Genomic DNA, 24,928 nt, shown 5'->3' on the forward strand with positions numbered 1-24,928 from the left:
GCGTGATGAGATGGAGTGTCATACTTGTAAAGTGCTCCTCAGACATAGGCACAGAGTGTACTGGTGTCTCGCTGCGGAACAAACTTCAGAGATTTCTGATCGCGACAAGTCGGTGCAGCTCCCTGCATGACACGCTTCCCATATATTTGCATCAAGCTGCAGCTCAGATGGACAGCTCAAACTCAAGACGGAGATGTCTTGAGACTTGTTGTGGGCTTCACGCATGTCGAATTGCAAGACGTGAAGGCCGCCATTTAGGGCTTGTCCATGGCCAGCCCTATAAACGACCCAACCTAGGACGATGGACGTACAGAAGCAAGATAGGCATGAGATGGTGGAGAAGAAGGAGCTACTCGACGACGGCCTCTCCATTGGTCACGCAAAGTGCCTGGATGGTGACCCTGTCGCCGCCGTGCCTGCCCCACACCCCTGCGATGCCAATCAGAAGACCCCGCCAATCTCCTTCACCAAACATACCGAAAGTAAGTTGTTGTCGTTATATATACAAAGACTTTCTGGATATTTCCATCAAAAGGTCCCAGGTGTCGGGTTCCTGGTAGTAGTGGCTACCAGGCGCCTTGCATTGGTTAGAGGATCGGACCACTGTTCATCACTTGAATGAATGGTTGGCTAACATCACCCAGGTTCGATTCACCGCCGTGTCTTGTTACCATTGAGTAGCATGTAATTCCTGGCTTTTTTTTGCCTCCGCCATTGCACCATACATCATCTCGTCAACCCATTTCTGGTCAGCTGTCCACAGCGCAAGATCAGATGCTTGCACATCTCTTTTTGCATTTCCAAGCATGCTTTATAGGGTGTGAATTGGTAAACGAGCATACAGGTGGTCTAGCAGGTGACATGTATGCGCTATCTTTCAGCTTATCATAACGCATACTGGTCTTGAAGCCACATTTGATGCGCATGCTCGCTTGTCCGCCATTCTAGAGGGAAGCGAAGTTAGAGAAGCCGGCATCTGTTGTAGATGTTACATGGCTGGTCGACAGCGGACTTCCGAGCATCTCCGCATGTGAGACATCATCGCGGGCTCCTTGCAAGAGCCTCAAGTTCCAGACTGGAGTCAGCGTCTAAAAGCAAGCGGCAGCATGTCGATTTTCTTTCAGATTTTTTGACTGCGCAAACATGATCATATCCATTGGAGGAGCTCGAAGGACCGACCTTGTCTGATTGCAACGTCGCAACGTCGCAACGCTGCACCGCTGCAACTGGACATGATCTAGATACCAAGGCCCCTATTCATCGGTCTTGGTGCGGACTTTGACGATTATGAAGATGCCACACGATGTGGGCTTGTCAGGGGTTACCTGAAGGTAGCGCAAGTCTGCTGTTCGTCGAGTTCTCGTCTCTAGCACCGCGATGAGGTGCATAGCGCGGACATGATTTACGACAACGAATTTCTTGCAACGGTTCGTTCTTGAACGATGTGAGGAGATGGCCAAAGACATCAGCGAACTTCCGACATTTGAGCAACGAACATATGGGCTGCTGAGCAATCTGCGGCTTTGACACATTGGTATCGAGTGGCACGCGCATCGAAATGCATTTCACTTTACGCTATTCGACACGGAGATCTCTTAATGGCCTTCTTTGCATCGTCTCATGTTTCCATGAAGAGGATGTTCGTTGCGCAACGGCGTCTCCCAGCGGAATATGTGAGGATTGGCTACTTCAGGGGCTGGCTCGACAAGAAGCCCTCATGAAGCTGGTTTGATGGATTACGGATCATGGGGCATCTCTTCCAAGTCCGCCATTGATCCGCCACTATCACGGAACAGCGTCACGAAGTATGACTGGCTGTGCTTCAAACCAACGCCCTCTGGCTATTTGCCTTCGCATACATCATTCTAAAAGTATGTGCTTCATCCGAATCGTCTCGGAAGTTCTTCGACGTGTCGTCTTCGCTCCCCCGTTGGATCGATTTTCGCTATATTCAGGGGTGAGAGAGTCTCTCACCTTGGAGGACCACACATCGTGTCTGTCTCGCCCCAAGAAGAGATCAATTTTTAACAGAACCCTGCCGTTGCGATCGATATTTGTTCCATACTCCAGGACTCACCCCGATCACGCCCTTGCTCTGTCGTCTTCTGCCAGGAGGTAGCCAAGCTTGACTCGCCCGGAAACACGACAGCAACACCTGTGCTTCAGGTATTACCTCGCCAGGTATGCAAAATGGGTCTATGCTATACACTTTCGATACTCACGCCTTGATGCATCGCATTTGGCTGTCAGCCTGTCGCTACAAAGATGTACCGGTTCAAGAGAAGGCAAAGCTCATCACGTATCAGGATTTCGAAGCTTACGACTGCGGACATGGGCTCGGGCATTATCGAAGCCACGCTCAAGAGTCAAAGCCTATCAACAACGGTTTCACATACTTCCAATGAGTATTGCGCGACATCACGGACTCGATGCGAGGTAAGTAACAACGAGATGCCGCTGTGTGCGGGCATTTTCACCCATAACCCGTCTCAACTTGTTCCGGGTACCACCACAAAGGCGCGTCGAGTCCATTCACGACCGTCGAGCGTACTTGCACTACATGTTAGCAGTTGCGTCATTTGATCCCGATGCGCAATGCTGAACGAATGCATGCCGTGGGTGGAAGCGTGGGTGCAGACCTGGATGTGCGGACATCCGCTGCCACATATGAGCGACGTCAGACCGGACCGGCATGCAGTGCAAACACCACGAGTTAAAAGAGTCTTCAATGCTTCAGGAGATGTGCGCCATCGAGGCTTCCCTGATCCTACCAGGCTCGACGTTCATGTCATGGCTGGTTGTGTACATAGCCTGAGATGTCACACACGCTCCAGAACGTGCAACTCAGGCTACAGGAGCGAGCTCAACGCGACGAGCAGCAGCTCACGCCTAAGCGGGGCTTCGTCTCACTGGCAGACCCCTGCCTCCTCGCCGCCGTGGACGATGTGAAGCAGTCTCTGCACTCGCCGCCGCTGCCCCGCCCCGCGTAATCCCCGCACAGGCACGCGCCCGTTCGCGCCTCGAAAATCAACAAAGGCCACCATAGCAACCTCGAAGTCCTTTGGCTATATAATTGCTCTAATCTTGCCAATATCTCGTACGGCGTTGGGATGGTGACCCAACGTCGTACCCTGGCCGATGAGGCCTTGACAGAAAACAAGTTACTAACTTGTGTATCACCAGGTTCGAAAATAGGTGGTGGAGTTCCCGCGGTTGAAAGTCCGTAATTTTTGCTCTTTTTTGTTATTTTTTTTACCGCGAAAGCTTCAGCAGAGCGTAGTGCGACTAGAGGCTGGTGCACCCTTGTTATTTCTCTAGTTACTATTCTACTGCTAAGGTAAGATGTGATATCTATCTAGAGGCAGGTGCAACCTTTTGTGCTTGTGTAGAGCTCCTCTTTTATTCTTTCCTCGAGAGGCGAGGCGGGTTGGTTCAGCACGCGCGCTCTTCCGAGTCTTCGCTTCTGCAGCGGGAGCAGCAGCAACTTCGTTTGCGAAGGACGTGTACTTGCACTCTGCTCTTTTGCTACTAGAGATTAGACTTAGGAAAGACGCAGCTAGCTACGTTGCTTCAAGGTAAGCTGCTTTGACAGCAAGTCTGCGCTTGTCGGCGTGGACATGACATGCCAGCTAAAGGACTCGAGCGCGGATTGCTTAGGCCAGGACGCGACAGCGGGTTAATATCCTCCAAGCGCAGCATTGGCATAATTGCTATATGCTCGCTATCGAGAAGTACTACTGCAATTCTATGGCCACGATCTATGGGTAGCACGCGAGATGACAGCGATACGCACCGTTTGATCGACTTCATACGCGCCAAACCGCACCTTGTCGCTGTGATAATCGCCTTGAGGGCCTTGAGGATATCTAGCGGCATGCGCAGCACAAAGATGTAGACATCACGTAGGCCTCACGATCCAGCATGCTGCTGATATGCCTCAAACTTCCATGGTGTGGATACTGCTGCATCGCTGCAAAGGTAGGTATGGGTTTTCTTTCTATTCATGTATCTTTCCTGCCTCATCTATCCATGTCCGATACGGTTCTGCGCCGCGACGCCGTTGTCTAGGTACTAAGAGCTATCCATTACGCCGTGTATCACCCCATCCATCCCCAGGTACTGCCAATGGTGCCGGTATGGACTGTCGCGCTAATTTTCCTTGAGTCTTTCGCTCTTACTCCTAGGCAAAGCGCATCACGGCTCTTGCTCGGTTGCGGAGTCTGAAGCGCTCGCCCAGGTTTGAGTTGTCACCGTAGTCGACGTACTCGGATCGGGTCGGAGCCATGTGGAGTGTCCGCTGAAGCCCTTTGCGGAGGGAAGTCAGCCTTTTGAGCAACTTGATCTCGTCTTCAAGATCCCAGTCGCGGTCTTCGGCCTTCAGGGTGAACATGGTCTATCGCGGAGGGTTGGTTAGCTATGGCTTGACGCTGGGCTGGTGGACCTTCAAATCCCGACTTACGTGAAGTTCCAAGGCAGCCGGAGCAAGGACCTCGTCTCCCGGCAAAAGTCCCCCTGTCTGGAGGTAGGCGGCTCGATCTCCCCAGTAATTGGCCTTGCCGTTAAGGGTCACGACCTCGCGTCGTACATCTTCGCAACGCTCCATCTGCGCCACCTCAAGTCTGCGCGTCTCGGCATGGAACCACCTCGCCGCGTCCACGGCCGCGTTCACGGCCGCGTGCATCCTGAGTGGAGGCATACCCTGTTGTTGCGTATGAGTGGCGGCTTCGTGTACGGTGGTGGGGTGTTTGCTCGGACGGTGGTCTGTCGGGCGGCGAAAGATGTTAGTCGCGGATCCGCTTTCGCTTTTACTCAAGCGAGAAACGTACTATGAGCGTTGGAGAGATATTTTCAACAAGATACCCAAGTCTTGGTCAAATCGGAATATGGTGGTGCGGGTGTGTGGCGGGGTAGCGAGAGAGGGTTGCGTCTTGATAGAGACATCGTCTACGCGACCTGGCGCTATGACATTTTGACCGTACTCGTCAGATCCTCACACATCCGCTACAGAGGGATTCTGCGTCTGCGACGGATCGCACGACAAGGAGAAGATGCAAAGGGCCTGCGAAAGCGTCTTCTCAATCTGTAGGTCATTACGCCCTGTACAGCTACTATTGGACTTTAGACGTCCGTTCACCTCCAGATGAGGCGCAAATGAACCCCTGCATTAAGCACGCATCTCCTTTGTGACTGAACTTACAGCTATGCGCCTGAAGCCGCTTCTGTTTTGGCAACGACAGCCTCACATCACGAAATCATGATTTACGCCCGGCTGCGACTCTTCATCTTCTCATCATGTTCTCTTTGCTTTCCTCCTTCGTTCGATCTTCCACGTCGCTTTACTTCCCAAGCCGACGACTTCCTCGTCCTTTCTCACATCTTCTCGCGTCGTTGAGGAAAGGCGTCTCGTGGACGAGAAGTACTAGATGCTGGCGAGCACAAATGGGCATACAGGCCTACAGAGCGTCTGTTACAATGTAAAAGCGGTATGATGTTAATATTTTCAGGGGCCACGGGCGATAGGAAGGAAGATATAAATGGCCGTTTGACGTCTCCTAGATTTGAAAACCAACAGAACTATCGTCACTGCTTTATAGCGTATGTAAACATGTGAGGGTGATGTTGCTTGCAACGAGTCTACCTATCTAATATTACACTCTTTTTGTTTCACCCAACACTTGTTGTATTGTTATGTATTTTATATCCACAATGCTCATTAATATCTCGTCCTACAACTTTGATGCCAATCACTACAAGCAATAAAGCAGCTCCCTCTTCCCTCCGGTAGTCACCCGTCATCTCTGGATATGGCGCCTGTAACCCCTCGACGAGCACACACAAGACGTAGCTACAGCCAACCGAGGTTGCCCAGCAGTATAGCCCAAAGGTGTCTACGACCGCCATTCCTCGTCCGCGAAAAGCGAAGACCCGCCCATATTCTCGTCCATGTAGTGTCGAACGCTAGTCGTCGAATCTAGCTCGTGATTGAGCAGCAGGTATCGATTGCCTATCAAGACGTTAGCGAAAACAGGACGTTGTTGAGTGCGCCATCCCAGACGCTGCTTCAAGTGATCTCATATATCAAGGCTGCATCGCGCTGTTGCTGAATTTCCAATTTATGTTGCTGAGATGTGCGAACGAAGACAAGACGTACTATTCATACATTAGCTTCATGTCTTGAATGTACTAGTAGTGCGGACGAAACTGACCCGATTCCAGCATGCTTACCGCAGTCAACATATCCATCCTCAGTAGCAGGCATACCGAGCTGTTCTTGAAGCTTCTTGCGGGCCGCGGTGATGACGACGAGCTTTTGGATCTGCTTCCCAAGGTCGCAGTGTTTGCCGACCGCGTGCGCTGACCATTGTTCCTGCAATGAACCATTAGCCAATTGTCGATTCGGGGTGATGGATACTGAAAGGAAAAATTTGTCTTGTCGCTCAAAGTACATACAAGCGAAAGTTGAGCCTCCTGCCTACGGACGCCATTTCGAACTGATTGGAAGAAATCTCGCTCTTGCCGATAGTGGAGGGCCTTGTTGTTGTAGGTCACGGCCTCGCGTTGCAGGTCGTCGCAGAGACGCATCTTCGCGTGCTCTTGGCGCTGCTTGTCTTGCCAGAGTTTGCGGATACGTTCTTCGGTATTGGTTGAGGACATCGCGGTGAATCTTCGTCGACTTGGCGGTGGAGTAGGTAGTGAGGTTGAGGGACTACAGAATGGTCAGCAATGTAATCACACGAGATTTGACCTAGTAGGAGTAACCTTAAATGACTTGTGGCTGTTGTAGCGATGCTCGTGAACAAGGAGTTGAATCAATTGGAGGGCGGTGCTTTCTCTTTCTAGAAGCTAATCGAGGAGCAATGAAAGATTGGGAACCTAGTTCAGTCGGATTCGTCTGAACCTTTCACTGTTTACAAGTGCTGGAATGTTAGTCACTGCGCGAAGGCACCTACTTGTGACACTGAAAGTTGCGGTTGTATTAGCGAGGCCTTGAGCGGATGCTTCCCGGTATGAGAGACGCTCCATAACGCGAGCACGACGGAGTAGAAACCCTTGAGCCGATGGTACTGCGTTGAAAACCTTGTGTACTATATGAGTGTTTTGCGCAACAAGTCGAGTGAGCCTAGTCTACTAAGATGATCTGCAAGTGAAAGGAAGAGACCAAGTCATTCCCCAACCTACCATATTGTCGCGCCAGTAACAGCATGACATTTTGACATGAGTGGAGGATTTGATGCTAGACATTTCGAGAAATTGACGTAGAAGAACGCGTGCACATGGCCTGAAGTGTGGACAAACATTGCGGGATGGTGGTCGAGAAGCTTCCCGCGGTGAGTCACCGTAGCTCTAATGGACGCCGCATCCCTGCCACACCAACAGCGGCAATGTCATGCAATACTGAAGTCTCTCGCATTTCCACTGAGGTTAGAATAAGGATCCAGCTAAACATGGGCAGCAGGGCCGAATGCGCCAGTTGTCATGCGTGCCGATCCGTGGTAACTCTCGGCTCGTCGGGGGGATGGTGCGGGCGACACTAAGCCTGTTTCTCCACTAGCCCTCCTGCCATTGGGTGTCTTCGCACACATGCCACAGCGACCCTCTTTAACCTCTCAACCCTAATTCCTCTGCGCTGCGACCGACCGAAAGCGCCAATTACTAAAGCAGCTCTATGAGACCCTTCGTGCCCCGTCGCCGTGATGTTCATCGCACCCGTGCCCTCCTCCATCACCGCCTAGGACTTCCCAACGAACTCGTCCTCGACATTCTGGACAAGGCTCGCTACTGGGTCGAGCACGTCCATGAAAATGACAGGACTCTCGTGATTCTGGACGAAGAGTTCTCCGACAACTTCTCCGCCGCGTCTCCATTAATGAGGATAATCTTTGACAAGCCCGAAACCACGCATCACGAAACGCCCAAACTCAAAGAGATAGAGTTTCTGGTTGTCAGTCACGACCAGGGCTGGACAACAGAGGGTACAACTGGCACATACAACACCTCTTCATGGTTTGAGGTCTCTATCGTGCGCCCGCAGTTTCCGACCGGCGATATGGACGATGAAACCGTCGCTGAAAACTTCGAGGACAACATGTACCCCCAAAGCAACATCCACAGCGTCATAGACAGCATATGCGGTGACCTGGGCTTCAGCAATGTACCACGCTCGCCATCGACTACGGAGCCACAGAGGTTACACTGCGACGAGATGCGGGCTATGACGTTTCTACATGATGACCCGTCACGGCCGATGGGTATTGAAGGTCAACACGCTTGGTATCTGCAAGGCAACGAGGTCGCAAGAGCCACGTCTGTCTTTGATGGCGACTTCATCCGGAGATATCGTGTTGTCTGGGGATGTAGAGAAAACCCAACATGGGAAGGCAATGAAGGCTCTGGACGTGGCGAGAACTTAATTGACTCTCTACAAGATGGCGATTGGATATGCGTATGGGCAAGAGCGAAGGTGAGCTGGTTTGCTCTAGTGTTATTTGCATTGACTAATATAAGTATCAGAGAAGAGGATGGGAAAATCACGTCCATGGCATACGTGTCACCACGCGCTACACCGTATAGCCAGTACCAAACACGCTCAGAGAGTGTGCTTTGATGCATCTTCATCTACGCAATTACCCGCGTACTGTAATCTCCTCAGTAACAGAGGTCACTGTGTTCGGTGCCACATGCATCGAAACGTTTGATCGCTTGTAGCTTGACGTCTTCCGACATACCCTCATCGGAGGCATCAACCCCATGCGACAACATACCCTCTTGTTCTCCAGAAGCGACAAAATCACCAGTAGCATCATTGATGTCAACTGGTGCTCCGCGGACCTTGGCTCGAGCTTTTGCGATGCGCTCAGCCTTCGCACGATCCCGTTCGTCAGCTGCCACTTTCAGATCCGCTTTGAAGGCACGAGCAGCGGCCGCCTTTTTCTCAAGTGCGGCTTGCTTGGCCGCCTCAATCTGGGCCTTCCGTTCCTTGCGGGCTTCGGCTCCACCCTTGGCTGCTTCGACCCGCTTTTCTTCGGCCCGTTCAAGCTCGGCGGCGCGCACGCCTATACGAGAGGACGGTGCAGGTGTCGGCGATGCATCAAAACGGGGTTTTCGGGCAGCAATTTCTGATTTAATCGATGACGATATGCGTGCAGGAGCAATAGACTTTGTGGGCGCACATGGTGTCTTCGCACGATGTTTCTTCGCGACTGGCGTTGTGGGCATCTCTGTTGCGCGCCTGGGTGTTGAAGCCTTTGCTGGCCGCTCCTCATGCTCTCGCTCACGAGAGTTCAGCTCATCCACGTATTCGAAAGTGACGGTGGCACATCGAGCCTTCATCACAGGATCGGCTGCATTCTCGAGCTCGGCTTCTTCCCAAATCTCCACCAGGCTCTTGAGCTCGTCTACACTCAGACGTGCCTCGGCCTCACGACGTTTCTCGCGCGTCACTCGCCAGTATTTGACTTGCTCACGTACCTGAGCGCGCATCGAGTTCTTCTGCTCCTGTATCGTAGGCGCTGTTGTGCAGTCTTCCAGTGTAGAGTGAGGACAATGGTGAAAGGCAGAGGCTTCGTCAATGACCTCGTCATCCTTCCCTGCAAGCTCAGCGTCGTAGACAGCCTTCTGGATCTGGTCGTCTAAGACATTAAACGCCTCATGAATTTCATCAAGCACAGCAGCACGCGCGACGCCCTCAGCGCCGGCCATCTCCGGCAGCTCATCAAAGTACTTTAGCACCAGAGCTTTGTACGCTGCACTTATGACTTCCGGTGTTGCGTTCGGGACCAGCCCAAGTGTTGCATAGTGTGTTCGAGTCTTCATATCGGGATTGGTCTCCTAGTATGTTCTATTGGTATAGGCGTCCGGTGTCCATGCCGTGTACCTGGAAGTACTGATTTATATCCCTACTCCGCGGAGTGTGTAGACATTGTGTATCGACGACTCACTCTACACAACGGTACGATCACTACTGACACGCCCATTACATGTCTCAGACATACAGCAAGACAAGAGTTATTTGAAGAGGAGTAAAGGTTGCGTTCACAAAACAATCGGTCACGATGCATGGACGAGACAGCACAAAGTGGGTTTTGGGAAAATGGACTTTGCCCAGTGCCTCCGGCTCAGCATTGCCGCGAGCTCACTGCAACCCATGGACGCCTCATGCAGATACTGCCCCACCCAAGCGCGGGTCTTTGCGATTACGAACATGCGAGCAAAACACGGGACACTGCGCGCTGGTATTTCGACGCTGTCCGGCGGCGCAATTTAGGTAAAAGCGTGGAGGACGTTGACAATCGTATGAGAAATATGGCGCAATCCGACGCGATCGCCATCTCCCATGGCTGCCAAAAAGGCAATTGTGGCAGTGGGGTGCGCTGCCCATAAGCGCATGCCGGTGGGCATTTGTGTGATTCTCATAGGGTGGCACACCATCGCGCCTGCAGGGAGCGAACGTCAACCCTCAACCCCCTCAAAAGCCCAGCGCGAAGCTCAACAACATTCCCCCGACCCTGAGGCCGACGATCAGAAAACGAACGACAAAAGGAAAAGACGCGATTGCGCGAGAACGCATGTTGCCGATGGAGAGTAATGTCGGAAACTTATCTTCAGCAAGCTTTTGGGCAGCCGACCTTCACCGACGTACATGCGAATGGGAATTCCTCTGGACGTGATCTCTTCGATATCCTCGACGCCGCCAATCTCCATCACAACCACGAATATGACCCCAGCGGACAACACCTACATTCACTGCACATACAGTCTCAGGATGTCATCGCGCAGACCCAGCAATTTGCGTATGCATTGCACAGCAGTGGTGTGTCGGCACCAGGTAAGCGCAACCCCTCTATTTATCTCTATCCCATCAGCTTCATGTACATCATCCCCAACGAATTCTTTGGTCCTCCCATTAGGCCCTTTGCCTACGTATGGATGTCATTCCTGTGCCTCTGAGTTGCCAGGCCTGGATGACGTTTGTTCGGGATGGGATGGCGTGCTCTCGCTAGCTGCACGTGATCGAACGCGGCGACGGGACTTGCGACAACTGCATACCTGCCTAGGGAGGTGTGTATGCATGCTGTGCACAGACGCATATCGTTGCGTCAATCGCTCGATCGATGAAATACCCAGCGTTCACCGCATCTTCTGGGCTGTTTTTTTGTTTGCCTCAGACAATGGTCACTAACGTCATTCTAAGGCCTACCGTACACCTCCGAGGCGCCTACAATGCCGACCATGACAGGACATATCCCGCAACACTACGAGCACGACAGTGCGCTTCAGATCGGCTTTGATGATCTCCAGGGATTCTCTCCCGTTACACAAAGCTTCAACATCAACGCTTATCGCACGCCATACCCCGACAGCATCGCAACATCCACATCATCAGCCACATCGCCCGAACGCACCAATGCAAGTCTCCTCACCGATCCGGTTGTTGTCGAAGCAGAAGAGGACAAGCGAAAACGCAATCAAGCTGCTTCCGCACGCTTCCGGCAGAAGAAGAAGCAGCGCGAGCAGCAGCTCATGGAGACGAGTCAAAAGATGCAAGACCGGACCAAGAAGCTCGAAGCCGAAAATGATGGGCTGAAGAAGGAGAACATGTTTCTGAAGAAGTTGCTTGTTGAGAAGGTGGATCACATGAGCGATGAAGATCGGGAGCTGCTGAAGAAAGCCGCCGAGGGCGCGCTAGCTGGAGTAATTGGAAAGAAGTCTTGATTTGTTGCTTTCCAGGAGTATTGGAGTGTTCTTGACAGATGATGTTCTTTCAAGTGGAATCATACACGGTGGACGTAATCGGAGGCTGAAGGCGCAGTTCATATACCAACCCTTTCACATTCTTCGCCCATTCGATCGCGCTACGATGGCAATAGGCGAGTCAATTAAAAACTACAGTATGTGCTACCTCGGCGATAGACGCTCCTTATCTGCAGTCACCAACTCCGTCTGCGGTATCTGGTACAACCGCTACCCACGCTCATAAGGTTGGATGGAATCTGGGCGAAAACCTGGAAGATGCCAAAGATCGCGTCATTGCGCATCCATCAATTCTTCAATTGCGCCTTCGATCCCCCCCGTCATGAAAGCATCTCCGAATGCCTGGTATTGGTATGCACGCTCAGTGGGATCTGGCCACGTATTCGCCATTGTCAATGCCAGTAGGCAGGTGCTGTAGCTCTGCGTTGAAGTGTTGAGTACCGTTGTCTTGAGCTTCCACCCCAGTGAACACGCATTTGCTATGATCTGGAGGCGATCAGAGAGAACTTTGTTCTCGCGATTCTCCATCATCTTTTGTGCATTCTCGATAAGATAGGGGACTCCATGGTCGCGAATTCTGCCTCTCAAGGTCCCCTTGCCAGGCAAAAGGGGGCGCGACTCGAGTGCTGGAAAAATCTCGTTCCCTTCTGCGCATAAGAAGCGAAGAAATCTCATCTTGTCATAGTGTACAACAATATCCTTTTCAAGTATTGAGACCGAAGTCGCCACGAGACTCTCTGGGGAACCCAATGTATGTCGACGCAATGGCGGCCTAGGCAGAAGATATGCGACATATCCGGCGCAGTATTGTTCGTGGAACGTCCTAGTATGGAATCGGATCGTTAGTCTCAGTTCGGAGTATCCTCGAAGAAAGCTCACCAGGATCTACTGAACCATGGGTCCTCAGTCATCTCCCTCAGCGTTTCTCCGGCAGTTTTCACTTCATCGACAGTTCGCCTCAAAGTTTCCTCGGGAGTGAATTTTGACAAACGCACCCAACTAGCTGAAACTTTGGAGAGTGTAGCCACGGTAGATACACTGAAGTGGTATATCCGATGCATATCCTGCAAATGTTTCTCCACGTCATTGGGATCGGTCTGATCAATGCACTCCTGATCGATCCAGATTCGCTCGACCTTACAAGTTTTCACATCCGGCACACCACGACGAAGTACGTCAAGCTTTTCAGTTTTCGTAAACTGCACAACACGATGGAATACAATTGGCGGGCACCTGAGGAGTCTAGGATACTGTTTCAATTCGGCGCCGTCCCAGATACGGTATTCCGGAAGTTCAATTCCGTCGATAGGCTGCGAGTGAGTCCACACGTAAGATACCGTGATGTAATGATAATCGTACAACAAGTCGTTTGTCCAAAGTTCGCGAGCGGGAGTGAGAACGTAATCAAACTCCGTTCCACCTTGAGGGTAAGGCTCTAGAAATCGAAGACGTAGTGGTCCTAATTCGTAGCTTTCGACAAGTGCGATGCGCTCGATACGTTCCACTGCGGAGAGGAGCGCTTCTTTGTTTCCATGTATTTGCCCGAATGTGAGTGCTCTATCGTCTTGCATGACTGTAGGTGGAGGTTAAGTGAGAAGAGTTGGGTTGTACAAGGTTGGATGAAATCCATGAGGTGGCCTGCTCAGCCTTGTGGGGTTGCGCAGGCGGGCAGTGCCAGTCGTTGTAAAGATTGGACGCCACATGTTCATCACTACCAACAACAGCACCCATCACTCTCTCATCAAGGAAAAGACGTTGCGCATCTATCTCCAATGTCGAATAATAATTTGGAAAGATATCTACCTCACTTTACTTTTCCTTGACTGGGTACTTCATCGGACGAAGATAAGCCCCGCATTCGCCCGCTTCTAACCCAATTCGGCTAGACCAGGAGGGAGGTCACGATTACTCACCAAAGGACTTACGTGAGCCTCCCCTCGCTCTTGCGAACACCCGAACTGCGATCTGGCAAGGCTGAGGAACAGTCATTGTAATCTCATGTCGCCCTTACTCGGCCACCGTCTCTCAAATGTGGGGCTGACCAAGCTCGGCCTGCTCGCTCCTGGCCATCAGCGCGACAGTAATAGTCGTATGAGAGTGAGTACGTGGTGTCGTGAGATGGTATATATGCAGCAAAGGTAGGCCATGGACAGAAACATTATCAACACATTTCCAAACGCATTGAACACTCAACTCGACTATTAATTGTCTATCAAATTCCACTTCACAAGCTCCACTCTTCATTACATCCCCACATATAACCTCGAGCTTTCGGAATGGCAGCTACGATGCGCGGATGGCAGTTCAAGTCCGCATCCGGACCCATGGAGAAGAACCTCTCCATCTCTTCCTCAGGCCTTCCGATACCCACCATCAATAAAGACGAAGTGCTTGTTGAGAGCCATGCGGCAGCGCTCAACCCTATCGACCACAAGATCCTCGAACTCGGTTTCATCACACGCCTGATCTTTTCTGGGTTGACACCTGGCCTAGATGTATACGGCCGCGTCGCGAAAGTCGGCAGTAACGTCACAAGCTTCCAGGAGGGCGATATCGTATACGGTGGTCTCGTTCCGGGAGGCAAACATGGCGCTTTAGCGGAATACGTTCCCGTTCCGCAAAATCTATTGGCGAAAGTGCCACACGGCCTGAAGGGAGACGACATGGCGTCCATGGCGAGTACGGGCATGACGGTATACGCCGGACTAAAGCCGTATGCTGAACCCGGCAATAAAGTCTTCATCAACGGTGGCTCGGGAGGAACTGGTGTCGCAGCGATCCAGATCGCCAAGATACTCGGCTATCATGTTACAGTGTCATGTTCAGCGGCGAACATCGAGTTAGTCAAGAGCTTGGGAGCAGATACAGTACTGGACTACACCAAGACACCGATCATCGAACAACTGAAAGACACCGGCGCCATGTTCAATCTCATACTAGACAATGTGGGGACACCGGCGAACCTATACCGTGCTTCAAGCGCGTTCCTGCGACCGGAAGGCAAATTTGTTCAGGTTGGCCTTGGCATGAATCTGAGTGCTGCAGTTCAATTCTTCGGCAACAAATTGACTAGCTTGTTCAGCTGGGGGAAGAGAGAGTACATCTTTGTTGCCGGGAATGCGAGTACCGCTGTGTTCGAGCAGCTCGCGACGTGGATGGAACAAGGGAAACTTCGCGCGGTTATTGACTCTACATGGGAATTCTCGGAGGTGCCGAAGGCGTATGAGAGGCTGAAGACTGGAAGGGCAAAGGGTAAGATTGTTGTGCATGTGAAGAGCGATTGAGACAATTGGGGATGTATCATTCTAGATTTCATTCGAGCGATTCGTCATTTTAGATCTTCTTTCTACTAATAACATTTTCACAATTTCAATAATATTGAGCTCTGTTCTAGTTACTGTGCTGCTGTCATGGCTTCACATCGCCGATGAGTTGCTAGTCCCGACTCCCAGTTGGCATCTGACATCCCGTCTCAGATACACCAAGCCCACATCTGCATTCTTCGCAACTGTTGAGACACTCGGATGATGTTTCTAACCTTCATTCGACTTCACCACTTGCCGGTGTAGTGTAAAGAGACGGTTTCAATATACCCGACTTGGCAGCTGACCCGTGGGAGCTTGTGTGTTGCACAAGCTTCCTCGCTATGGTGCGCAATGCGAAGAATCCGACGAAAAGTAATGTCAAGATTATCGAATTGATGCAAGTAAGATCCGGATAGATAGCATGCGGGGAGGTGACTATAGGAAGACGGAAAATTTCGATCGTATCTCGGTTCGCGGATGCGAGAGGTCGAGAGATGAAGGATATAAAAGCCGACCAGAGCTGAGCTTAGAAGAACTCTCAGCAACAAGACCCAAGCACTACAGATCTACTTCCGCAATTCACAAACATTCACCACTATGAAGCTCGCCACGTCTTTCATCGCCCTCCTTCCACTGGCCGTGGTCGTAACGCCGATTACCTCTCCTGACCCTGCAGCAGAGGCCGTCGCAGACCTCCTCCCTCGAGCCACGGTGTGCTACCTCAATTCCGATGCCCTCAAGAATGATCCTCAGGGTTGCGACACCAGCCCTACCAGCGGTGTCCGCCACCGAGGTGTAACGGGTGGCGACCGCTTCAGCGTGAGTTGCACCAAAAAAGGCAAATGCATTAATGGGAACTGTATCTGGGACTATGTTCCGGCTTGGAACTGCTACATCTGGGCTGGCTGGACTCAGCAAAACTGCGAGCGTAAGTGTGATCGTTTTGCTGAAGTATGCTTTGTTGAGACGTGCGGATGTACTGACGCGAACAGGTGGGCTGCCGACTTGCTAGTTCGAGAAGGTGGTATTCAGTAGAGTATGAGTATGGGAAAAGTTCATAGGATGCGATGCAATGTGGGGAATGAGTGACCTTGAGGAATGGGAATACACGTTCGCTTTGTTGGTGTGGAGATTGGCGTTGGGATGAGATTGCGAGAAGAGTCTATAGTGAGAATGATCAATACAATTCGCTCCCTTCTCACAAGTCATGCTGATGTGGTTCTCCCATCTTTTTGCTGTAGCGCCCATCTCTTGTGTTTATTTTCGGCACATCAGACCCTGTTGGGGTTCCATTGTTCGGTTATCGGACGGCTGTGTGTCACGAGTCGGGTACTCTTGCGAATACAGGCTCAACACGAGATGGTCAGATAGCATCTTTTACAAGGCGGCGGAGGACGGATAGCATCAAATGAAGGTAGTAGAGAGAAGATGCTAAGTGCTAGGGTCCGGCAAGATGCGGCATGACGTTCGGCTTGGCAAAGCAAAAAGTTCGGAAGCTTTCCGAAAATCACGAGCGTCAAACTTTCAACATGCGCGCCTTGACGAGAAGCATACAACCTTTCTCCGCGGCTTTCACTCTCCCGAAACACGCCAACCGCATACGGCTGTCGAATGCGACTCCCTTGCCGTCATGGACGCGCTCATTCCACGCGTCGGCGAATCTGAGGGTCGTCGACCTCGCGTATCGGCTTCATGATGACTCCGGCAAGGCCAACGGAGATCCGATTGTGATTGTACATGGCTTGTTTGGGAGCAAGAGGAACAACCAGGGTGTCGGAAAGTAGGTGCCTCTCCCGAGCTGTCAGAGCTGGATCGGGACTGACAGGTTGTTCACAGTGCACTCGCACGCGTCCTGAAGCGTCCCGTATACGCCATCGACACGCGAAACCACGGCGAATCCCCCCACGATAAGGTCCACAACTACACCGCCCTCGCCGAAGACGTAGAAGCCTTCCTCCAGAAGCACGAGCTGAAGAATGCGACACTCATAGGCCACTCGATGGGCGCGAAGACAGTCATGACCATGGCGCTGAGGAACCCAGACTGCTGCGCAAACATCATACCAGTGGACAATGCACCAGTGGATGCGGCGCTATCAAGCGACTTCCCCAAGTACGCAGAAGGCATGCAGCACGTTGAGAGGTCACAGCCCAAGAGCCAAAAGGAGGCAGATAAGCTGATGGAGCCTTACGCAAAGGACCTACCAGTTCGCCAATTTCTATTGACGAACCTGATGAGGGGTGAGCCAGGGGCGCCGCTCAAGTTTCGCATACCTGTGAGCATCCTCACCAAGGCGCTCGACAACATGGCCGACTTCCCCTTCACCAACCCCGAGGAGGCCTCGTTCAGCAAGAGAGCTCTCTTCATTCGAGGCACCAAGAGCCACTACGTGAGCGACGAGACACTGCCCATCATTGGTCGATTCTTCCCAAGGTTCGAATTAGTGGACATAGACTGTGGCCATTGGGTCATTAGTGAGAAGCCCGAGGAGTTTATCAAAGGTACGCAGACATGGCCTGAATCAAATTTGGTCTAGCTAACACATTCCAGCGGTTGTGGATTTCTTACAGGAGAAGGAGTAGATACCCAAACAGGATACAGGCAATACTACGTTATTTATAGACACACCTACGACCATCGGAACACGATGATCGTCTCTGTTGCATGGCAAAGCATCAGACACCAAATTTCACAACATTGAAAGCCGGCTTGAAGAACTGGTTTTATTGTTAATGAGCGACAGGAGAACCAACACCTAATCCACCCGACTCAACAGATCCGTCTACGAACCTCTCCTCCACCGTACCGAACACCCTCCCACCATTCGCCGCAATCTACACCCACTCGATATTCCGACTACAAGGACTTGTACGAACCAACCCGGCCGGAAAAGCATTGCTCCACTCCTGGCTGGACATCCACGTAGTTAGTACCTCCACATTCTGTGTTCACGTAGAAGCGAGCTACAATCTCACGTTAGCCTGGTTCTGGTTCCCCCCAATTTCTGTCACATACTGGTTCTGGTGAAATCATTGATATACACCCTGAAGCTGCCATATGGCGCCTTATACGAGTTGTCCGTGCACGTAGAATTCTGGAAGAAAACGTTGTCCTCGAGCCATGGCTCCTCGCAGCCCATACCGGCGTAGAAGCGGATGATAGCGACACCGTCACCGGGAGCCTGACGCTCGACGACGGTAGAGGGGTTGGGACGAGCGTTGACGCTCGTGGCCGCGAGAGCGGTGACAAGGGCGATGAGGTTGGTGAGCTGCATTTTGGATGTTGCTGGATGCTGTATTGGAAGATGAGAGCTGGATGATGAGAAGACAACGGTATGAAGAGCCTGTCTCTTATACTTATTCGCTGCCTGTCTCCCTTGGAACATCTGTACTAGCAGTACGTTGATGATGCTCTTGGTGGTAAGACCTAACTCCCCTCCAAGCTTCTCAACAGTCGGTCAACACCGCCACCAACTGATGGTGTTGAGGTCATACGCTTCCAAGCCGCCACACATAACCTTATGAGGTATCTTGGTGATCCATCAGCCTCCGATATATGCCTCGCTGCCCGTATCCTGGGTCAGAAGATGGAGGGTTCGACGATGTGATACGAGATCCGATCTTGCATTCGCCTGCATTGTCGCATGTCCGAGGACCGGATTGGTTGGATTGTTCACGTCACCAACGGAAATGCTCCCCGCGACCTGATCTTGGCTCGTGTACATGTGTTGGTGGAGGAGGTAGTGGGAAGTCACTTGCGCATCTGACGAAAAGCTGACGGACTGCTCTGAATCAACGATCTATACAGGAAACTTTCATTCCGATCTTAGCCTCTCCATGCCGTCTTGAACTTCAAAAAAACGTGTTCAAACGCGATGATGGAGTATCAAAAGCTCCTCTCTCGTCTTCTATTCGCCCTCTCTGGCCATCTACCGCATACGCACCGTCAACACTACTTCTACTTCTATGCCACATATATGTACAGCGTTGATATCAACGCCACCAGTTCCGATTAGCAATCTCCTGCCACGCTCTTGGGCTATGTATAAGCTGACGTTCAAACAGCGGAGATCATTGGCATAGCGCACTTGCCCGTGCACGTGGCTGCTCACCAAGTCCACAAGCAGCAGGTCAACACAACTGCTGTCGCCACATCTGCATCGACTGCGATCCATCGCGCCGAAAGGCCGTCAACCCACAGATACTAGCAAAACTTCCTCAAGAGCAGAGCGGGTGTTATTGCGATCAGATTACGACAGAAGTCTTCCGATTAGATGGGCATGAAGAAATTGCTCTGAGGACGCAGGCTGCAGTCGCTTAAGCAACATGCATGCAGACGCGACGGCCCATCGCGCTGACGCGACACGGGATGTGTGCTTGCCGCGACCGTCCGCTCTCAATCTAGGCCACGCTGTGATTTGCCAGGCTTGAGGTTGGCAGGAAGCTCAGTCGCTAGAGGCTTACTAAACTTGTTGCGCATCTTTTGCGATTGGATCGCAGTGTCGGCTCAGGTCTTGGTGCAAGTGCGCTTTGTCACAAGATTGCCAAGTAGACGGACTCTGTGCATGACATAGTACGGAGTCGATTATTTGGACAGGGGAAGATGGACATGATGATGCCAATTGATGAGTTGACGCGTCGTACGCCTCATACCAGTTCTCGATTCTCATCTCCTCACGCATCATTCCCCCACCTTACACTTCCCCATGATCTAGTTCTTCCATCGCTACCTCCTTCTCCCGAATCCTCACTTGCTATCCTCATCTCCACTCCATCCGGGCCGACACTCGCACCCAAGCTAGTTGTTCTAGAGCCCAGAGAGGGGCTGTTGTGGAACTTAGGGTTGCGTGCAGCGTGCACGAGGTCCTGCATCTTTTTGCCAGGCATGGCGCCATCGCGAACGTACGATGTTAAGCCAAGGATGACGCAGATGATGGCGAATGCGTTGGCGAGGGCATATGGGATGAACAGCCCGTAGGCTTTGTAGTCGTAGCGATTCACGTCGGTAGTGAGTTTGACGGCTGTGTTGGCCATGTTGCTGTACTGATCAGCTCACGATTCGATCGAGAAGCGCTCATTTACTTACGTCAGTAGCCGGTTATGCATCATGCTGACCGTCAGATTGAAACTTAGTTCTTCGATGAGAACGTCCAGCGTCCGGTTTCTTGCCATGGCTTTGTCCTGTAATCTCTGATCACTGAGCTTGAAGGCTGTTGACATGTTCTGCCCTTTGTACAACACTTTCTCTTCGTCAAACTCAAAGTACGCATCCAGATCGGCAGAGCCCAGTAGACTAGTACGCTGTATAGGCGAATCAATGACACCGTACTGAGCTGCCGCTTGCTTTTCCGAAACACTCGTGTCATTCAGCCATGCCAGCTTGCCTAACAGTTGATCGCACATAACCCACATGAATGCTGTATACGCATGTTGAGTCATGTTGGAGATTTCATCGGGTCCCTCGTCTGGAAACGAGATCGTTTCACCAACCTCGTATTTGCCGGATACGTTCTGCAGCCCATGATACTGCGAGATCTCCAAACTGTAGGACGCGTTGTGTGGTCGACAGATCTGGTACTGGCGTAATTTGACCCGCTCGCCTTGGTCGTTGATGATAGGCCGCAGAAACGTCATCCAAAGCTCGTTCATTGGTTTCGAAGGTACGTGTTGGCGAGGATGCGAGATTGCTGTGAGTCCTCCAGTGCTATTATGAGTTGGCACGAAGCTAAAGTAAGCATTATCCGTCTCCATAAGTGTGCCATCCACTGCCGCCATTCCCTCTTGCAGGAAAGCGTCGATAGCATGCTCTTCCGTCTCATTGGCCTGGCTGCATCTGATTACCGGAGCATAGAAATCGACGGCGTAGGCGGAATTCCTGAACGGCAGATCCAGCGGCAGTATCTCACCAAAGGACGAAGTCGCAGTAGCCAAGAGATTCATGACGGTCCTTGGCCCAGTGAAGATCCGGTTCTTGTCATCAAAGAACTGTGTTGTACCGGGCCGACTGGGTGGCGAGTAGGTATACCGATGCGCTTCGCTGGCGTTTGCGATAGATGGATATGGCATGGCTGCGATGATGTTTTCGACATTTGTGCCCTCGACTATGAACAGAGTCGCAGGCGTGAAGAAAGGCGGAAGCAACAACCCCCTTGGAATGCATTAGCAAAAGGTCGTTTGTCAAGGTCTACTACTCACCATGCCAGACAAGCCATTACCGATCCTACCTTCAGCCGCTTCCACATCTCCATGTTGAGCAAAGACAACACTGATGTGTCAGCCCCGAAAGCGGAGTTCAACACCTTGAATGTCATATCTTTCTTCAATAGTGTCCTCCAAAGCCACTGGGTATATGCAGTCCAGACACTTGTGCCGAGGCAGATCTGAGCGAGGAAAGCAAACGCAGTACCAAACCTGGCCATGTCAGTAAATCTGGTGACGTGCATACCTACGGAGTGCATTACCTGATCTTTTCCTCTTGCTGGTCAGCCTTTCCAACTATCTGACCCTTGAGTTTCGGGTAAAAGACGCAATGCGCAACACTCATTGCCAGGCCAAAAAGAAGGAAGAGAACCATGAGTAGTGGAGCTTTCCATGCGTGAATACGACGGCCTTTCCAACCAGGAAACGTTCGGGAATCTTGACGTTCTGCTATCGGTCTGATTGCTGGAGATGGCGGTACTTTCGGTAGCAGATGCGCATTGGACTGCGTCGAGCCTCTGTCATCCATGACCTCTCGCGTTTCGACCGAAGCGATCTTCATCAGTTCGGGCTTTTCCATAGTAGCAGTATCTAAGGTCTCTGCGGCACAATAAAATATGCTGGGTTAAGTAGTGTCCGAATTCATGAGACGAAGCAGATGTCTGCTTCACTGAGCTGCAGGGAAAGTATCGCACGGAGATCGAGACAACATAAATAGCAGAAGTGGCACCGAAAGGAACGACCCTCGATTGATTCTTAAGCGGCACGTTGGGGGCCGCTTCATTGGTATAACATCGGTTTAGGCTGATGTATGTCGAGGAAGTGGTAGCAAGGCTGAGCTACATTTTTGCAAGCGGGTGTGTGCCTGCATATGCCTGGCCCTAGGAGCAGGCATATAGAACGCGTGCAAGATTGCGAACTAGTTGTTCCCTACAGGCTGTGCGCAATACCGAGACGAGTGTTACGAGGGCCAAGCCTTATCCTGTGCTGCTTATCGGGGTCAGGTCCTCACGCTGGTGTGTATTGAACGCGAGAAGGTTGCATTTTCTTTTCTCGGCGGTTTCTTATGATCAGAACCTCATGCATAGCCCTCTGATAATTGTCAACACTGTTTGGAAGTAGATCGTGACAGTGTGTAGGAGGTGAACGGTGGGGCTAGCTGCGGCAAGGGTTAGCGATTACGCTCAGCCACCACCAAAATACCAGGAGTGAGTAACCTGGATACTAACTTGGAGCACAGAATATATTGCAAGAAGGCGGAGTATCAGGTGATATCAGCTGAGAATTCTGGAGGCATGGCGGTCGTCCAGTCGTGAAGTTCCTTGGAGCAACGTGAGAGAATGGAAACTATTGACTGGGACGAAGGACATCCAAAAAGACGACAATGCCCTGTCTTGACCCCAGTGAGAATGATAGATACCGATTTAACCAGTATCTTTTCGCAAACGTATCTTGTGTGATAGGCCTTCTCTTAGGGCTAGTAAAGATAGTCTATATTACGTAATTTCTTAATAGGTACTTAGTTCCTCCTTCTACACTAGTTAGTTAGTAGACATTATAATATAATTATACTTATATCTATATTTTATAAAATAGTAGCTTACTCTTAGTAACACCTCTAATTTATTATTTCTTATAATCTTATAAAGCTATTAATTACTTAGTATTACTACTATATTCTTTATAGTTAGTAGCTCTATAATAAACTATAGCTTTTTCTATACTAAGTTCTAATAGCGTAATACTATATATATTATAATAATTATATAAAGGTTAAATAAAGTAGTAGAGACTATTTACTCTAGTATCTAGTATTTTATATAGTACGCTATACCTATAACTCTCTTTAGACTTAGAAAAATATTATTAAGACTTTAACTTTTATAATAAAATTAAATTAAGTATAAGCTTATATAAAATAGTAACGCTAAGTACTATCTAAACTATAATAGTTTTCTCTAAATATATAACGCGCTACTTATAGTATATAAAATTAATATTTATAAGTTTTTTTATAACTTATAGACGTATCTTACTACTACTATAATACTACTTTTATACTTTCTCTAGGTTCTAATCTTACTAGTAAGTCTAGATATTATAAACTACTACTAAGAAAGTTATACCTCTTAAAGTAGTAGAATTCTATATTATAAATAGCCTAAATTATCTAAACCTAGTAAGTATATACTAGTACTAGTAGAAAGTTACTACTATTTAAACTATTACTAGTATAAAGAGCTACTATCTATACTCTAAATAAGTCTTCTATAATACACTACTATCTTTACTAACGCTTTTAGTAATATTCTAGTACTAATAGCTATACTACCTAATTTCTATAAGCACTATTACTATAGTAGCTTAACCTTCTACTAATAGATTTCTACTAAATAAAGCTAATATTTCTATAGTACTACGTACTAGCTAATATATACTTTCTATACTACTTTCTTCTCTATAAATAATAATCTACCTTCTCTAAACTCTTAAGATCTTAGTCTAGTATAACTTTCTACTTTTACTAGAGACGCTATTATATAAGTATATAACTTTATTACTTTTAATAATACTAACTCTCTCTACTTTACTATTACTCTAAATCTTTTATAAGTTATATAGTTTATTATTAAAACTTTTAAAGTACTTAGCTTTTTCTAAGAATATTAATAAGCTAATATATTCTTACTTAAGTAAGAAACTTATTTTATCTCTAGCTCTTACTAACTATTCTTTAAGAATAACTTAGAACTTAGATACTTTTTAGTTTAGTTAGCTTACTTAGAAGAGCTATATAAAGCTAATAAGAATCTTAAAAAGAAGCTTAACTATTTTAAGAATATTACTATAACTTATACTCTTAGCTCTTACTACCTCTAGTAGATTTTTATTTATATAGTACTTATATTACTTTTAAACCTTAGTAACTAGTAACTATCTTAAGTAGAGATATATTAAGAAATACTTTTAGTATACTAAGATAAGTATAGTAATACTTCTCTAACTACTAAGCTCTACTAGTTCTACGCTTAAGATACTACTAGCTAATAGCTAAGATTAGACTAATTTAATACACTACGCTCTTTTAGTTATACCTCTTTATAGTTATTCTACTAAGTTTACTTATAAGCTACTAGTTATATACTCTTATAAGTAAAATTATAAGCTTCTTTATAATAACTAGCGCGCCTATCTAGACGTATTATATAATTTTAGAACTACTTTACTTCTAACTCTACTATAGTTATAGATTTTTACTTAGTATCTTTATAGCTAAGTAAATCTTTATAACTTTTTACTAAAAAGGTATATAAGTAGAGTAGTAAGAAGAATCTACTCTAGCTAGACATTAAACTTACTCTTACTAAATATTCTCTATAGCTAAGTAAAGTATTCTAGCTAGCTAATTAATAAAACTCTATTATAAAGAAATGTTATCTTTTCTAAACTTCTTACTTTAAGCCTACTAACTATAGACTAATCTCTATACTTATTACTAGGTCTCTTAATACACTTAATAATTTAGTAGAAGTATACTTTCTAGCTCTAATAGATTCTAATATAATCTTACTTAGACTATACTCTTCTCTATAACTATAACTAATATAGTACTAAGTTCTAGAGTACGTATAACCTTCTATTTAGAATAAAGCCTACCTTAAGCTTAATAGCTAT

At 49.1% G+C, this 24,928-nt stretch overlaps 7 protein-coding genes across 7 annotated transcripts; 3 read left to right on the plus strand and 4 right to left on the minus strand.

Annotated features, from left to right (window-relative positions):
- Nucleotides 1-4,180: 4,180 nt before the first annotated feature.
- On the minus strand, nt 4,181-4,603 carry J4E92_002869 (uncharacterized protein; the record flags this gene model as incomplete). Its single annotated transcript, XM_051494269.1, has 2 exons — nt 4,181-4,393; nt 4,460-4,603. 2 exons carry the CDS (start codon nt 4,601-4,603, stop codon nt 4,181-4,183), a joined length of 357 nt encoding a protein of 118 aa, XP_051355948.1.
- Nucleotides 4,604-8,646: 4,043 nt separating this feature from the next.
- Nucleotides 8,647-9,813, minus strand: J4E92_002870 (uncharacterized protein; the record flags this gene model as incomplete). Its single annotated transcript, XM_051494270.1, has 1 exon — nt 8,647-9,813. One exon carries the CDS (start codon nt 9,811-9,813, stop codon nt 8,647-8,649), a length of 1,167 nt encoding a protein of 388 aa, XP_051355949.1.
- Nucleotides 9,814-10,714: 901 nt separating this feature from the next.
- Nucleotides 10,715-11,712, plus strand: J4E92_002871 (uncharacterized protein; the record flags this gene model as incomplete). Its single annotated transcript, XM_051494271.1, has 2 exons — nt 10,715-10,790; nt 11,192-11,712. The coding sequence occupies 2 exons, from the start codon at nt 10,715-10,717 to the stop codon at nt 11,710-11,712; spliced, it is 597 nt and encodes a 198-aa protein (XP_051355950.1).
- A 2,315-nt stretch (nt 11,713-14,027) lies between these two features.
- J4E92_002872 (uncharacterized protein) lies at nt 14,028-15,035 on the plus strand (the record flags this gene model as incomplete). Its single annotated transcript, XM_051494272.1, has 1 exon — nt 14,028-15,035. One exon carries the CDS (start codon nt 14,028-14,030, stop codon nt 15,033-15,035), a length of 1,008 nt encoding a protein of 335 aa, XP_051355951.1.
- A 618-nt stretch (nt 15,036-15,653) lies between these two features.
- On the plus strand, nt 15,654-17,638 carry J4E92_002873 (uncharacterized protein; the record flags this gene model as incomplete). The annotated part of the gene is made up of 3 exons (XM_051494273.1): nt 15,654-15,875; nt 16,882-17,557; nt 17,607-17,638. The coding sequence occupies 3 exons, from the start codon at nt 15,654-15,656 to the stop codon at nt 17,636-17,638; spliced, it is 930 nt and encodes a 309-aa protein (XP_051355952.1).
- Nucleotides 17,639-17,912: 274 nt separating this feature from the next.
- Nucleotides 17,913-18,330, minus strand: J4E92_002874 (uncharacterized protein; the record flags this gene model as incomplete). The annotated part of the gene is made up of 2 exons (XM_051494274.1): nt 17,913-18,019; nt 18,072-18,330. 2 exons carry the CDS (start codon nt 18,328-18,330, stop codon nt 17,913-17,915), a joined length of 366 nt encoding a protein of 121 aa, XP_051355953.1.
- Nucleotides 18,331-20,137: 1,807 nt separating this feature from the next.
- Nucleotides 20,138-21,599, minus strand: J4E92_002875 (uncharacterized protein; the record flags this gene model as incomplete). Its single annotated transcript, XM_051494275.1, has 3 exons — nt 20,138-21,203; nt 21,251-21,466; nt 21,517-21,599. 3 exons carry the CDS (start codon nt 21,597-21,599, stop codon nt 20,138-20,140), a joined length of 1,365 nt encoding a protein of 454 aa, XP_051355954.1.
- Between the last annotated feature and the right edge of the window lie 3,329 nt (nt 21,600-24,928).

Source organism: Alternaria infectoria (assembly GCF_024043175.1).
Source record: "Alternaria infectoria strain BMP 0036 chromosome Unknown scaffold_3, whole genome shotgun sequence".
Lineage (NCBI taxonomy): Eukaryota > Fungi > Ascomycota > Dothideomycetes > Pleosporales > Pleosporaceae > Alternaria > Alternaria infectoria.